General features: G+C 26.2%; 1 protein-coding gene across 4 annotated transcripts in view; it reads right to left on the bottom strand.

Annotated features, from left to right (window-relative positions):
- Positions 1–936: 936 nt before the first annotated feature.
- Positions 937–12,642, bottom strand: part of nAChRalpha6 (nicotinic acetylcholine receptor alpha6) — a 107,480-nt gene continuing 95,774 nt past the window's right edge. For 2 of the 4 annotated variants that reach the window (XM_070648937.1, XM_070648938.1), the window contains exons 11-15: positions 12,320–12,406; positions 4,274–4,383; positions 3,818–4,038; positions 3,509–3,682; positions 937–3,333 (exon numbers count right to left, since the gene is read on the bottom strand). In XM_070648937.1, coding sequence (XP_070505038.1) covers positions 3,249–3,333; positions 3,509–3,682; positions 3,818–4,038; positions 4,274–4,383; positions 12,320–12,406 — 677 coding nt within the window. In that variant the 3' untranslated portion in view covers positions 937–3,248. The remainder of the gene's footprint in view (positions 3,334–3,508; positions 3,683–3,817; positions 4,039–4,273; positions 4,384–12,319; positions 12,407–12,642) is intronic. The other 2 variants (XM_070648936.1, XM_070648940.1) reach the window with 1 other exon arrangement.

Raw genomic sequence — 12,642 nt, forward strand, 5'->3', positions numbered from 1 at the left:
TAACTTTATTATATTTAAATATCAGTTTTGTTTCATAATTTATTTATATCTTCTTTTTTGTGCACGGTGCAATTTTTTCATATTTTTATTATTATTTTTTTTCTTAATTAAACTATTATTTGCATCGAGTTTATTATATATATATTTATATTTTTTTTGTCTATTCGTCAATGTGACGAAACCGATAAATCTCATCGATAAAAATCTTAATTATTTTACGCGATAACATTTTGATATCGACGACGAGAAATATTTATATTTTTTTTAATTTTTCCGAAATGATTTCACGATTATTCCTAAATTATTTTAATAATTTTTTTTTCACACTTTTTCTTCTATCTTCATTTGCGCAAATAATTCATCTGACTGCTTTATTGATCCTTCTTTTTATATATTTTTTGAACATTTTCTTTCTCATTATTGTAATTTGAGAAATTGATTTGATTTGAAAAATCAATTTTCTGCTTCTTTGATTTATTAATTTAATTAAGTAGCCGTTTAGTAGCATAGAATTTGTTTTCCTATCTTAATTTTTTTGCATAAAGACTTTTAGTTTGTTTTAAAGGAAGAAGATGTTTCTGTTAAATTAAGTTCTAAAGCAGTGGTGGGCAACCTTTTGTGTGACATGGCAAACCTTAGCTTTCGGTTGGAATCTTCAGGGAAATAGGTGTCTTGGTGCTTTTAAAGCAGAATTGCGTAGAACTGTAATCCAAGAATGTCAATTAGATGTGAGAACTGAGAATTTCTGTAAGCTTTTCTACGAGTCTATTAACCTAGGCTCCAGGAGCATGGATACAGTAAATAAGTAGCAAATACACTAAGTCCTAGAAATACTTTTGGACCACACCAGTATACTAAATATATTCAACATTTTATTGATTGAGCATGAAGAGATATTGTTGTCGTCTTAAAATCTCGAAAAATCAGCTCAAAAATTGTAATTTTAACAAACTTGAACAACCCAATGAAATCTGAGAATTCTCATTAATATAGTTTTTTGAAAAAACTTCGCAACGCGCTTGAGATTTTTCATGGCACACCAATGTGCTGCGACACACAGGTTGCCCACCACTGTTCTAAAGGAATCACAAAATTATTTTTAAGTAGCTTAGTTTTGAATATGAAATAACATTTCACAATCACAAATAATTGCATTGTAAGTTTGAAGACTGAGTAAAAGTAAAGTTTTGTTTCATCATTGAAATTTGAATTGCTGAATCGGAAACTTCAAATATAATTTTATGCTAAAATGAATAAGATTGTTTTGCAATTTAGGTATCATTATTTAGATCAAATATTGGCCAATTAAAATAATTTTTCCTAGAGAATAGATTTCTTACGAAAATAATTGATAAGAATTTACTGCATAGAAGTTAATGTGCGTTGTAGTAAGTATTTAGGTTTTGCCTTTTTCATATTAAGTCAAAGAAAAGATTTAAATTTCATTTGAATTTTCTATTTAGGCGATATTTCTTGTTTTTCTCTGAATATTACTTTAACTTTTCGATCAATCCTAATAGCCTTTTGAGACTAGGGTTTTAAATTCCGGTATTAAAATGTACTGAATCCTGAAATTCCATACAGTTCAATCCCGGAATTGCAAACCCTAATTGAGACGAATTTTGAAACTTTTAATCTACTTGATCACATTTGACGTTCTTGGCTCTCTCATTGCCTAAAATTTTTACGAAATTTCGTGTGGGTTGTGGCTATTAGGAAAGATTCTTGTATATAACAGTTTCCATTTTTCCTCTTATGATGTCCTTTATCATGATAAATGTATCAAAAACTAATCTTTATAGAAATATCATTTGATTTTTTATTGTTATTATTGTTATTCTCATTTAGTGTGTATAAATAGTTCCTCTCTGTCGCGTATGTCTCTCATGCATGAACGGATTTTAATTGTCTCATTCACATGTATGTAAAATTTATTATTCATTTTTTTTCCACTAGAAAATAAAAAATGCAATTTTTCATTCATTACTTGATTAATGGTTTCTCGTTTTTATTTCTTGCTGTGTTGTGGAAAGCCATCTACATATAGATGAAAAATTCATTTATTTAAAACACGTTTTTATAATTCTATGCATTTTTCGGTAGCCTATAAATGCATGGATGCGCATGAAAGATCTATGGTAAATGAAAATTGCAATGAGTTTTTTTTTTCCTTTTCATATTTTTTTTGGTTGGATATCTCTTCGTAGAAGAGACTGAATATTACCTTTATAATTTTTATATATTTTCTTGTGTTGGATACTGCTGTACATAATATATGCCAGATTTTTTTTCATACATATCTAAAGTCATTAATTTCAATTAAATATGTCAATTAAAAAATGAGGTTAAATTGAAACTGGAAAATCATCAACAGAAATATTTTTATTTTGCAACAAATGCCAATGCTGATCATACAGGAAGGAAATAGTGAATGGAAAATGTAAGAAAAATTTCATTTAGATGATGACTGTAAAGAGCAAAAATATAAAAAAAGTTTATGAGCAAAAAACAGAATCATTTATTGAAATTGAAACCGAAAAAGTTATGCTGCATGAGCATAAAATGGAAATATTAAGGCGCTTTTCCTACTATTCGACTGTACTCAAATGATGATAGGCATTTGCTTTTGTTCTATATCTGTTCATATTTCTAAACTATCGTTCCGTTCAGTAAAAGTGCGCTTTAAATCCGTAACGGATTCTTTTACTTTGAATTCGTCAGTAGTTTTTCTAGCTTCTTTTTAAGAATCATGTTGGAATTATTTTTCTTTGCTACAGTCAGTATGATTACCTTCACTTATGATTTAATTAAATTTTTCATCGGCAGTAGTTTGTTTTTAAAAAATATTTTTTTTCATTTCTCTTTTTATGATATCTATCAGATTTATTTCACATTTTATTCCCTTTTTTTAAAAAATACTTTTTTTTCTGTTCACGTTAAAAAATCTTTTTTTTATATTTTGTTTCGATATAATTCCTTTTTATCGTCATAATATTTTTTATTTATAATTTTTTCTCCCTCATTCTGTGTGCAATTTCATTTCACTCGCTGTTTTGGTTTAAATAAACTTTTTTTTCATATATAAATTTTTTATTAATTAATTATTTTCACCTAATACACTAATTGAATTAATAATAGTCAATTTAATATTATTTATTTAAATATAATTCTCTCCCAGTAGCTAAGGTCTTTTCGGAATGCGATTTGGATTACGTTACATCGATTGGTTAATCGGAATTCTCCTACTTCTATTGAACTATTATATGCGGAGCTGACAGTAGAACGGTAACTGTAGCGATTATTGTAAATAATGTAAACACGAATAGACAAAATCTGTAAAAGATGAGGACATAAAGTATTTTTATTTGCCAAATAATGCTCATCGTGTTATGTCTACTTTATGACACGACATAAAAAATGAAGGGATTGAGCAGCCTAATAGATTTAAAATTGATCATGTCATGTTGATAAAGAAGATAAAAACCATTTGCACATCAATGTATCTTACCTATCAACAACCATTGCGGCAAATTTCCAGTCACTGACTATCTCAGCCTCGTCATCTGCCTTCTTCATACGAGCAGTAATAAATTGTAATTCTTTAAGAATATAATGTAGATCTTTATGTGTACAGCCTCCTGATATTGAATTATGATCATCTATTGTTGTTGGTCTAGTAAATCTGCAATGTGATTTAATAGAAATTTGTTAGCATGATTTTGAAAATTTACTGCTTGGACATCTAACAGATATTGACATTTTATAAAATACACACAGATTTTTACATTTAACAAACCATTTTCTAACAATAACTTACGCTGTTGACCCTATTGCTGTGGTTGAACCCGTCATTCCACTTACATGTCGAAAGTCATCATCTATATCTAATACATTAGCTAACAGTGATTTCGATGATCGCTCTTTTAACTCGAGCTCTTTCATACGATTACTAAGCATTATTGTTTTCCTAGTTATTTTTTTACCCGGTCGACTCATTCGTAAAATCCATGGAAGCCATTGAAGAAACACTGATTTAATCTGTAAAATTGAGTTAGAATTGAAAATTATTTTTGAAATTCATTGTTTAATTAGTTTTTAATTAAAATAAGAGATTTGTCGAGTTCGAGACTCAGGGTAGTTCCCTTGTGGTGTCGGTCTCGACCCCTGTCTCAGTCTCGATCCCGGTTTCGTTCTCTGTCTCGATCTCGATCCCGAGACTTCGAGAAACCCTAGCACAATTTCCCATTAAAAGACAATTAATTGATTGACTTACCCATTGTGGCATCTCGTGAATATCGGCAGTTCGATGATGATAATTTAAAACAACTACTGTCAGTACGACTGATGATGCAACCATGAACATTATGCAATTAAAATATGTACCTATAGGTGTTGCAGCGTTTATTTTTCCCATGTTGTTTTCATATTTGTTCGACGAAAGTGAAAATACGAAAGAGCATTGGTGAAAAAAAAAAAAAATGTTAGCGATATGTACAACAGACGTAAATTTTCATGTTTTTTATAGAATTGATTCAAAAAAAAAGGAAATTATTGGAAATAAAAAAAAAAATACATTACAATGTTCAAACATTACAAAAGTCGGATAAAAAAAAATTAAATGTAAAATGAATTTTTTTAAAAAATGAAAAAAATTACAGCAATTTTCAATATATGCATGCAATCACTTTAGGGATGTTCGCAAAAACATACAAATAGTGAAAAAAAAAAGCTTCAGCATAAAAATCAACATTTAACAAAACAATTCATGTAGAGTTGCGGCAGCATCGATCAGAAAAATCGATATAAATGGTTATTCCTTTTCCAATTTTTATGACTATGTTGACAATATTTGTGCTGCTTTTTTTCATATTTTGCTGATCGATTCAATTGCTGCTTTGATTTTTTTTTCTCCTCCTTTCTCTCTTCCTTCATCCGACTGTCACATGCTTAACAGTGTACAATGGGAATTGTGCCTCTAAATGGCAGAATGGAAATGTATAGCTGCTTAGTTAATAGAAATTCATGCATTAAATATTAAACATTATCTCCTCCTTTATTCTAAAGCTCACAACATTCTCTCTATTACTATTATCTTTTACTTTAAGGGATTTAGTATTTTTTTTCTCATTCTAGATTTTTTTTTTTGCTATATGATATTTATTCAGCATGGCATAATAAAATAATATAAGGATAGAAAATGAGGAAACAGTTAAATAATAATAATAATAATAATGAATCTATTGACAATATTGATACATATTTTCAATAAATTAAATCTATGAAAATGATAAGGAAATATATTCACATGAATCTTTGTTTTCTGAACCGAATTTTAGTTTATCCTTAATTTAAATTTGTTGATATACACAAATATTCATGTGAATATGAATGCTAGGCTTCGAACTCCTTAAGAGTTTGAAAATGAAAATGAATTTTTACATATCTACATCTAACATATATACACACACACATGACATCTAAGTTATGCTAGATATTTCTGACATTACTTTCTTATGTGTGCAATAAATTTTTCAAATTTATTTATTTTCTCTTGCAATTTAATTTTATTTATTTAAATTCAAATTTTTTGTTTTTTGGCGAATACAGAAAGATTTAGCTTCTAAGAAATATGAGCTTTTTTATTATATATTCTACACGTAGTGAAGCAAAGATTTAGTAATAGAAGAAGAAATTTAGTTAGTAATTCTACATGAAAAATTTAACTTTTTTTTATTCATTATTTATTTTCTTTTTTTAATAGAATTTTTAAATTTTGGCGGTTGTTTAGGAATTTTTATTGGAGGAATAAAATCCTCCATGAGATTTTGAAAGTTTATATTTGAAATATTTTAGATCTGATTTTTTTAGGGGTGTCTTTTTTTCTTCTATTCCATTTTTCACTTTATTTCTCAAATTAAAGTTTTCTTTTTTAACAATTAATTCCTAATACAATTTAAATTTAAGACACTTAAAATTAAGTGTTGTGGACAGTATTTTAATTTTCCAGAAAACCTACCCAGAACAGTAATTGAATCTTAGTTCTTTAACAATCTGATGATTCCCAAACTGCGCAACTGGGTTAATTTAATTTTTCGACGTAAAAATTGACCGAAAACAACCTCTACGATGTCTATGCTTTCTTAAAGTCTATAATTATTTTAACTGACAGTAACAATTTTGAAAATGGCTTTTAGATAATTCTCAAAGCTTCTGCCTTGTGTGATAATCTAAAATAATAAAACTTTTTGAACTATTTTGCTATCAAAACAATTTACTCTAGCATTTTCGAATTCCTTAAGTATTGCAAATTGTTCACACTATTTTATGAATATTGAATAATTTATTAAAAATTGAGAATTTTAATGTCGAGAAAAAGGCGACGAATGGATTAGAAGAAAAGAATTCAACCCTAAATTAAAGTTTTATTTTGTCGTAAAATTCTTTAAGTTTAATGTTCTTTTATTTTAGGTTTTGATTGTTCTGTTGTCATAAAAAATTGAAATGAAAAAAATTTCTTCAAACAGAAACCAAAAAAAGTAACAAAAAAAAAGTTAAAGAAAAAGTAAATCAGAATAAAAGAAAATAAATTTTTATACTTTATGCGTGAATTTTATATCAGTATATTTTTTATTTGAAAATATTTAAGCAATTTTGTATTTTTTTTTACATTCCTGCTTAGGATTTAAATGGGATTTTTTTTTTGTTTATTGTGGATTGTGATTTATTATTTTAAAAAATTTTGTTAATGGAATTATTTTTTTTTAAATTTCTAAATTTATTTAGTTTAGCTTTTCGATTAATTTTATGTAACAACATTTCTCAACAACAGCTGATTTTAATTCTATCTATTGTGTGTGCTTCTGCAATACATAACTATACGCTTATTTACAACTGTTATTTGAATGTGTTTTGTTATTTAACTTTTTCGTGCACATTGCAATTAAAAATTTAATTATTTTATCTCCTCATTTTAAAAATAATTTTTATTGTAAATGAAGCCGGGTTTTATTTGAAAATCAGAATGTTGTTCAAATATTTGAACGTTAAATAAAGCGTATTTTATGCATGTAAAATTTATATATTTTCCAAGAGCGGGGACAAGGATTTAAAAATGCATAAAAAGCAGTGATGGAGGGTTTTTGGGGATTAAAATTATTATTTTTTTTTTATTTACATTTTATATCATTAAAACTTTAATTTATTGTGTGTTTGAAATGAAGAAGAGAAAGCGTCAAGAATTATTACAAATCAACGCACAAAATTTCAACATTTTATTTTGCGAATTAACTGTAACAACAAAATTATAAATATGTTAAAAAAACGAAATTAATTTTTTAACAACAATCGTTACGATAAAGAAAAGAAAATTATTGATTTAAATGTGAAAATGCATGAAATAACAAAAATTGAAAAATATATAAATTATTTGTTTACCAACAAAAGGTTTGATGATGAGAACGTTAAAGAAGTTAATGAATTATTTTTTAATCTTTTTTATATTTAATTCAGAATTAAAACCAGAAAATGACTCGTTTTTAAAATAACTTAATTAAACTTGTCTTATCATAAATTGTAATTACAGATAAATTTTTACCATCATTTAATTGTTTTCTTTTATTTTTATTAGTCAGATTTTAATAAAATTTTATAATAATTATCTGTTTGTTTTACACATTGTGATGAAAAATGTAAACAGAGTGTATAATGAGTGCTAAGAACTTTCAATTTAATTAAATTTGATTTTAATTGAGTAATTAATTTAATTTTTGTACCTTTTAAGAAGATGTATTGTTAATTTCGTGTGTAAGTATAATTTTTAAGTATTTACATTTACTTGAAAAATCACATTCAGGTGCTTTGAGGGTGAAAATATGAATTCGCTGTAATAAGTACCAAATGCTTCTTATTTTGAATAAATATTTGGAATGTTATCGTGATTTTAAATCAGTAAAATGTATTATGTGACTCTTGAAAATTTTCCCAAGAAGAATTTTAATAATTTAACATTTAAAAGGCATTTATGTTATTCTAAACGCATTTTGAACAGATCTGACGATTAAATTTTCCTAACCTCAAAAGAGGGTCCAGGACGCAAAGACGCCCCTCCCTACCCCCTGTCTAATTAATGAAAATGATTAATCCACACATTAGGGATATTTCGACTGTCTTTCAATTCACCAGTTTTGGACTAAAAATAATTTTAACTTGAGTTTTTATCGATGTTTATAAAACATTAAAACATTATAATGGGACATAAAAGTGCATCACATTAAGATACATACATATTTTGATATCAAAATTTGTTATATTTTTCTTTTACGATTATTCTAGTTGTTCAATATTTTAGTGTTTCCCAGAGCTATTTGCTTATTGATTTATATGCGGTATTTTAGTAATAGTTTTATTACAATTTATTTTTAATTTAAAAGTATTTAAATTTTATTTTCAAATTTTTAATTTGTTTATTTGAGAATGAAATTAAGATAGAAAATGAAAAAGCTAAAAGATTTTTTATTCAAATTTTCATATATTTGTTTAAAATTTTGTGATAGCAACATACATATGCTACGTGTGACAATATATACTGTTGGTGTATGTGTAAAAGATTTTAAAAAATCTAAATTCTAAGAAGATATTCATACTTTTTTTTGTTTTTTTCCTTCATATTCAACTTTTAAGTGTGCTTGCTACTTATATAAGATGTAAGTATTGCAAAGAAGTTTAACAATAGAGAAAATATAATTGAAATAAGAATAGAAAGAAAGGAAAGGCACATATGTATGAAAGATACATACAAGAATACAACAATGGATAAAGAAAACTTTTGAGAAGGCATAGAAAATTATTTAAGTATGGCGAAAATGTAAAGAGTTTCATTACATATAAAGAAATCTTGAGGGATAAGAAGAAATTTACCGCGCATATTTGAAAAGAATATTAAATTTTAATGTCTGGATATGCTTTTGAGTATATTCTTTTATTCTACTGAATGAACCTAGACCAGTTGATGCATAATATGTTAATTAAAGTTGGTTTTAAGGAAGATGACGTTTTAAAACCTGAAGTACGACGTATGACGTCACCCAAACTTGAAGATACTAAATCCAGACATAGGAAGCATAATAATTTTTTTTTTCTTTTGCTGGACCCAATTTGAAATAATGTGGATCTAATTCTGACAACGTTTCAGAACAATCGGACTCTTCATGCCTTAATACTTCAGTCACATCAAGTTTTCACCCAGATATTGCCGAAAATTTTCAATTTAATACTTCGTTACCTAGTCCATAAAAGCCACCTTGAAATAAATCTTAAAATCTCGTTAAAATTGTTTAAATTTCAAACCAAAAGCGCTCCTAGCAATCCTAATGATAATTAGAATACCATAAATTTTCAAGTAGTTCCATTGATGTTTTTAAATTTTTGCTTTGAGAGCAAGGAAGAGTGTAGAAAAGTTAAATAAGAAGAAGAAAAGGATCTCAAGCATGTGTAAGTAAATAATATGAACCATGAGTAGATAAAGTGAAAAGATTGTGTTAATTAATTCATTAGCACTTAATTCGCTTTTGTGTTATGGATGAGAAGAGAATAGAAAAAATAGAAAGAAGAAAAGTTACAGAGAAGAAAAAGAAACAAAAAATATTTTTTTGTCAGACTTTCTCATCATAATTGTTTGCGTGTAGGCTAATTGAAATACTTGAAAAATAACAATTCTGATTATTGCTGTTACTTGCTGGTGATGGTGTGTATTGCTTCATGTCATTCAGTTACTTTTGCATCTCAAAAAAAAAAAACTTTTTTTTTGTTAATTTCTACACATTATGTTTATGTAGTGCGCATAAACATAATTATTATGTTGCATAAAACAAAACTATTGATAGGAATAAAGGTTTGAGTACCTAACAATGGAACTGCTTCTGATGTTTTTGTTATGTGATTGGCCACCAATAGGGAAAAAACTGTTTGTGATAGTAAAATTGTCACTTCTGGAAAAGTCCACAGATAAACAAAAAAAAATTATAGCAAAATTTTATACCCTCTATAATAAATAAATATTTATATGAATTATTGAAATCCATCGGATACTCGAATGCGGAAATTAATTAATTTGTTTCTCATCCAATAATATATTGTCAATTTTTTTATGTAAAATTAATTCACATGCGGAAGAATGAGGGTTGAAATTTCGAAAATTAAATGTCAGATGATTTTTTTTCCGCACTCTTATTCATTTTTATCTGTAATCCATATTTATGGCGGCGAATGAGCATTTCTGAATGAAAATATTTTATGATGATTTTTTAGCTTCTGATTTTTTAAATTTACAATTATTTTAACGGGTTAGCTTTTTAACGCAGGTGATTACTTAAATATTTACGATGAAATTGGGTCAATAAGTCAATTGCAGCATTTGTGCATAAACATTATTTCCATTTTGATTATTTTATACCAAAAAAGCTTCTGCTGTAAGAATTATTATTTAAATTAAAAGCTTTTTGAAATGAATGAATTGAGTGTGATTTTTGTATACAAAATATATTGTATTTCATTAAACTATGTATGTTTATCAGTTTTTTTTATTTATTTAATTTTTATTGATGATTTCTTCATTCTACTGTTAAATTTATGTATGTGCGATATAATTAATTACAGTGCAAAAAGCTTTTTTAATGCAGTATTATTTATTTTATTTTGTTTATTTAATAATAAATTGGTTGATTTTTAGAGATTAATTAGTTTCGATCTGACTTAAATATATTGAAAACTTGTTCAAAATTGTAATTAAAAACTAAATTATAATAGAAATTTGTTGAGAATATGTCAACTGTCGTTTAATATTCAAATTATATTTGCAACTAACTGTTTTCTAACTTCAAACAATAAACATCATCCTTACTTAAATCCGCATGGAAGTTCTTTAATTATACTTATTTTATCAAATAAGTTTTGTTGTTTTATCTCCTCAACAAAATTCAAATTAAGTTTCAAAGTTTAAATTCAAAATTTATTGACGAATGAAGAAAACAATCAATGATGGTATTATTTTTTATCATTTTAATTTTATTATCGACTTTTTGAATATTAGTTAATTTATGTTTTATTTTGACAACAAAATAAAATACGTGTCTTTAAAATTCAATTTTTTAAATAGGATAGTAAAATAAGTAGCAATATAAAAACACATTTTTCGTTAATTAATTGAACATTTAAAGGTATATAGAATATAAAGTATTACGTATTATAGTCTGAATAGACGTTAAAATAACCATTTAAATTTCAAAATTAAACTCATAAAAAGCTTTTCAATTTAATAGTCATCAAACACTTTAGTTAATATTAAAGCCACTCAAAGATATATTTTGAAATAAGAGAAAAATAAAAGTTTGAAAGAACACTCAACAAAATATGGAAGAATAAACTTTTCAAATCTCTCATATCTTTTTTTCGAAAAAACAAAAGAAAGAGAAATATAACCAAAAATAAGTTGGAGTTAAAATAGTTCATTAAATTCTTTAGATATGAATGTCATCATCATTGTTATCACTTTGAGTTGTGTGCCAAAAAATTTACTTAGTTGGTCAATAAACAATTTAATGAACATGTTTTGTTGAAAAAGCTAAAAAGGGGATGAAATTCTTCGATAGGGATTAGAAATAACGATAAACTTATGACATATTAAGTAATTTATGGATGTTCATTAAAGGTTTGAACTTGTGATTCCGCATTGGAACTTAAAAGTTTTGGAAATTTTCATATTTTGCATATATACTTTCGAATTTGAGTTTAGTCAAGAAATGCAGGCTTGAATTTTAGATAAGCAGGTTTGCAGTTTTCAGCTGTATCATTTAGCTTGTCCAAGGCTTCAGGCCTGTAATTTTAGACGAACCCTTTTTCAAATAAGCGATAAATTGCCTTGTCGAGTCTTACAAGACCCAATACAATCTTCTTTCAATTTTCTAAAAATCCCTTTAAACCATAAATTTAAAATGTTTCATTACTTAAAGTTTTATGGTCCAAAAATAGTTCTTATTAATTAAAGAACAAGAAAATAAAACCCATCCGAAAAATTTCATCCCTTCTTATTAAACAAAATAAATAGTTAAGAGAAAGAAGATAGTTAAGAAAAAGAACAATGAACAATATTTCCTTTCAATATAACATGAGTAATAACAATAACAATGACCAATAACAAAATAAATTCAAAAACTTAAAAATATGAATACAAAAAAATTAAAAGAAAAACAAAACAAAAAAATCAATAAAAAATGATTTATTTTTTGCAATTGCATCAAAGTACAAAAGAGATATGCATCGCTACCTAACAATGGAATTGCATCAGACACTTGTGGTAATGTCTCAGCCACTAAGTTGAGAAATACGGTTAGTGATAGAAGAATCGTGACTCCTACAAAATAATAATTTCATTTGATTGAATTTTTTTTGTTGATTTTATTTTTTTTTCATATTGTAAAAATTGAATTTTGAAATTTTAAAATCATCTCATCCAAAAATAAGTTAAGGTATGTAGAGAAAACGAATTAATTTTCAAGAAGCTTTCTCCAATTCTTATTTTTTTTTTTTAAAAAAAAAGATTGTAAATTATTCGTCCTCTCGTGTTGTTCATGCTTTATGCTATGTATT

Source organism: Chironomus tepperi, unplaced genomic scaffold (assembly GCF_022539635.2).
Source record: "Chironomus tepperi strain 1889 unplaced genomic scaffold, CSIRO-AGI_Ctep_v1 contig_415, whole genome shotgun sequence".
In the NCBI taxonomy this organism is placed as follows: Eukaryota; Metazoa; Arthropoda; class Insecta; order Diptera; family Chironomidae; genus Chironomus; species Chironomus tepperi.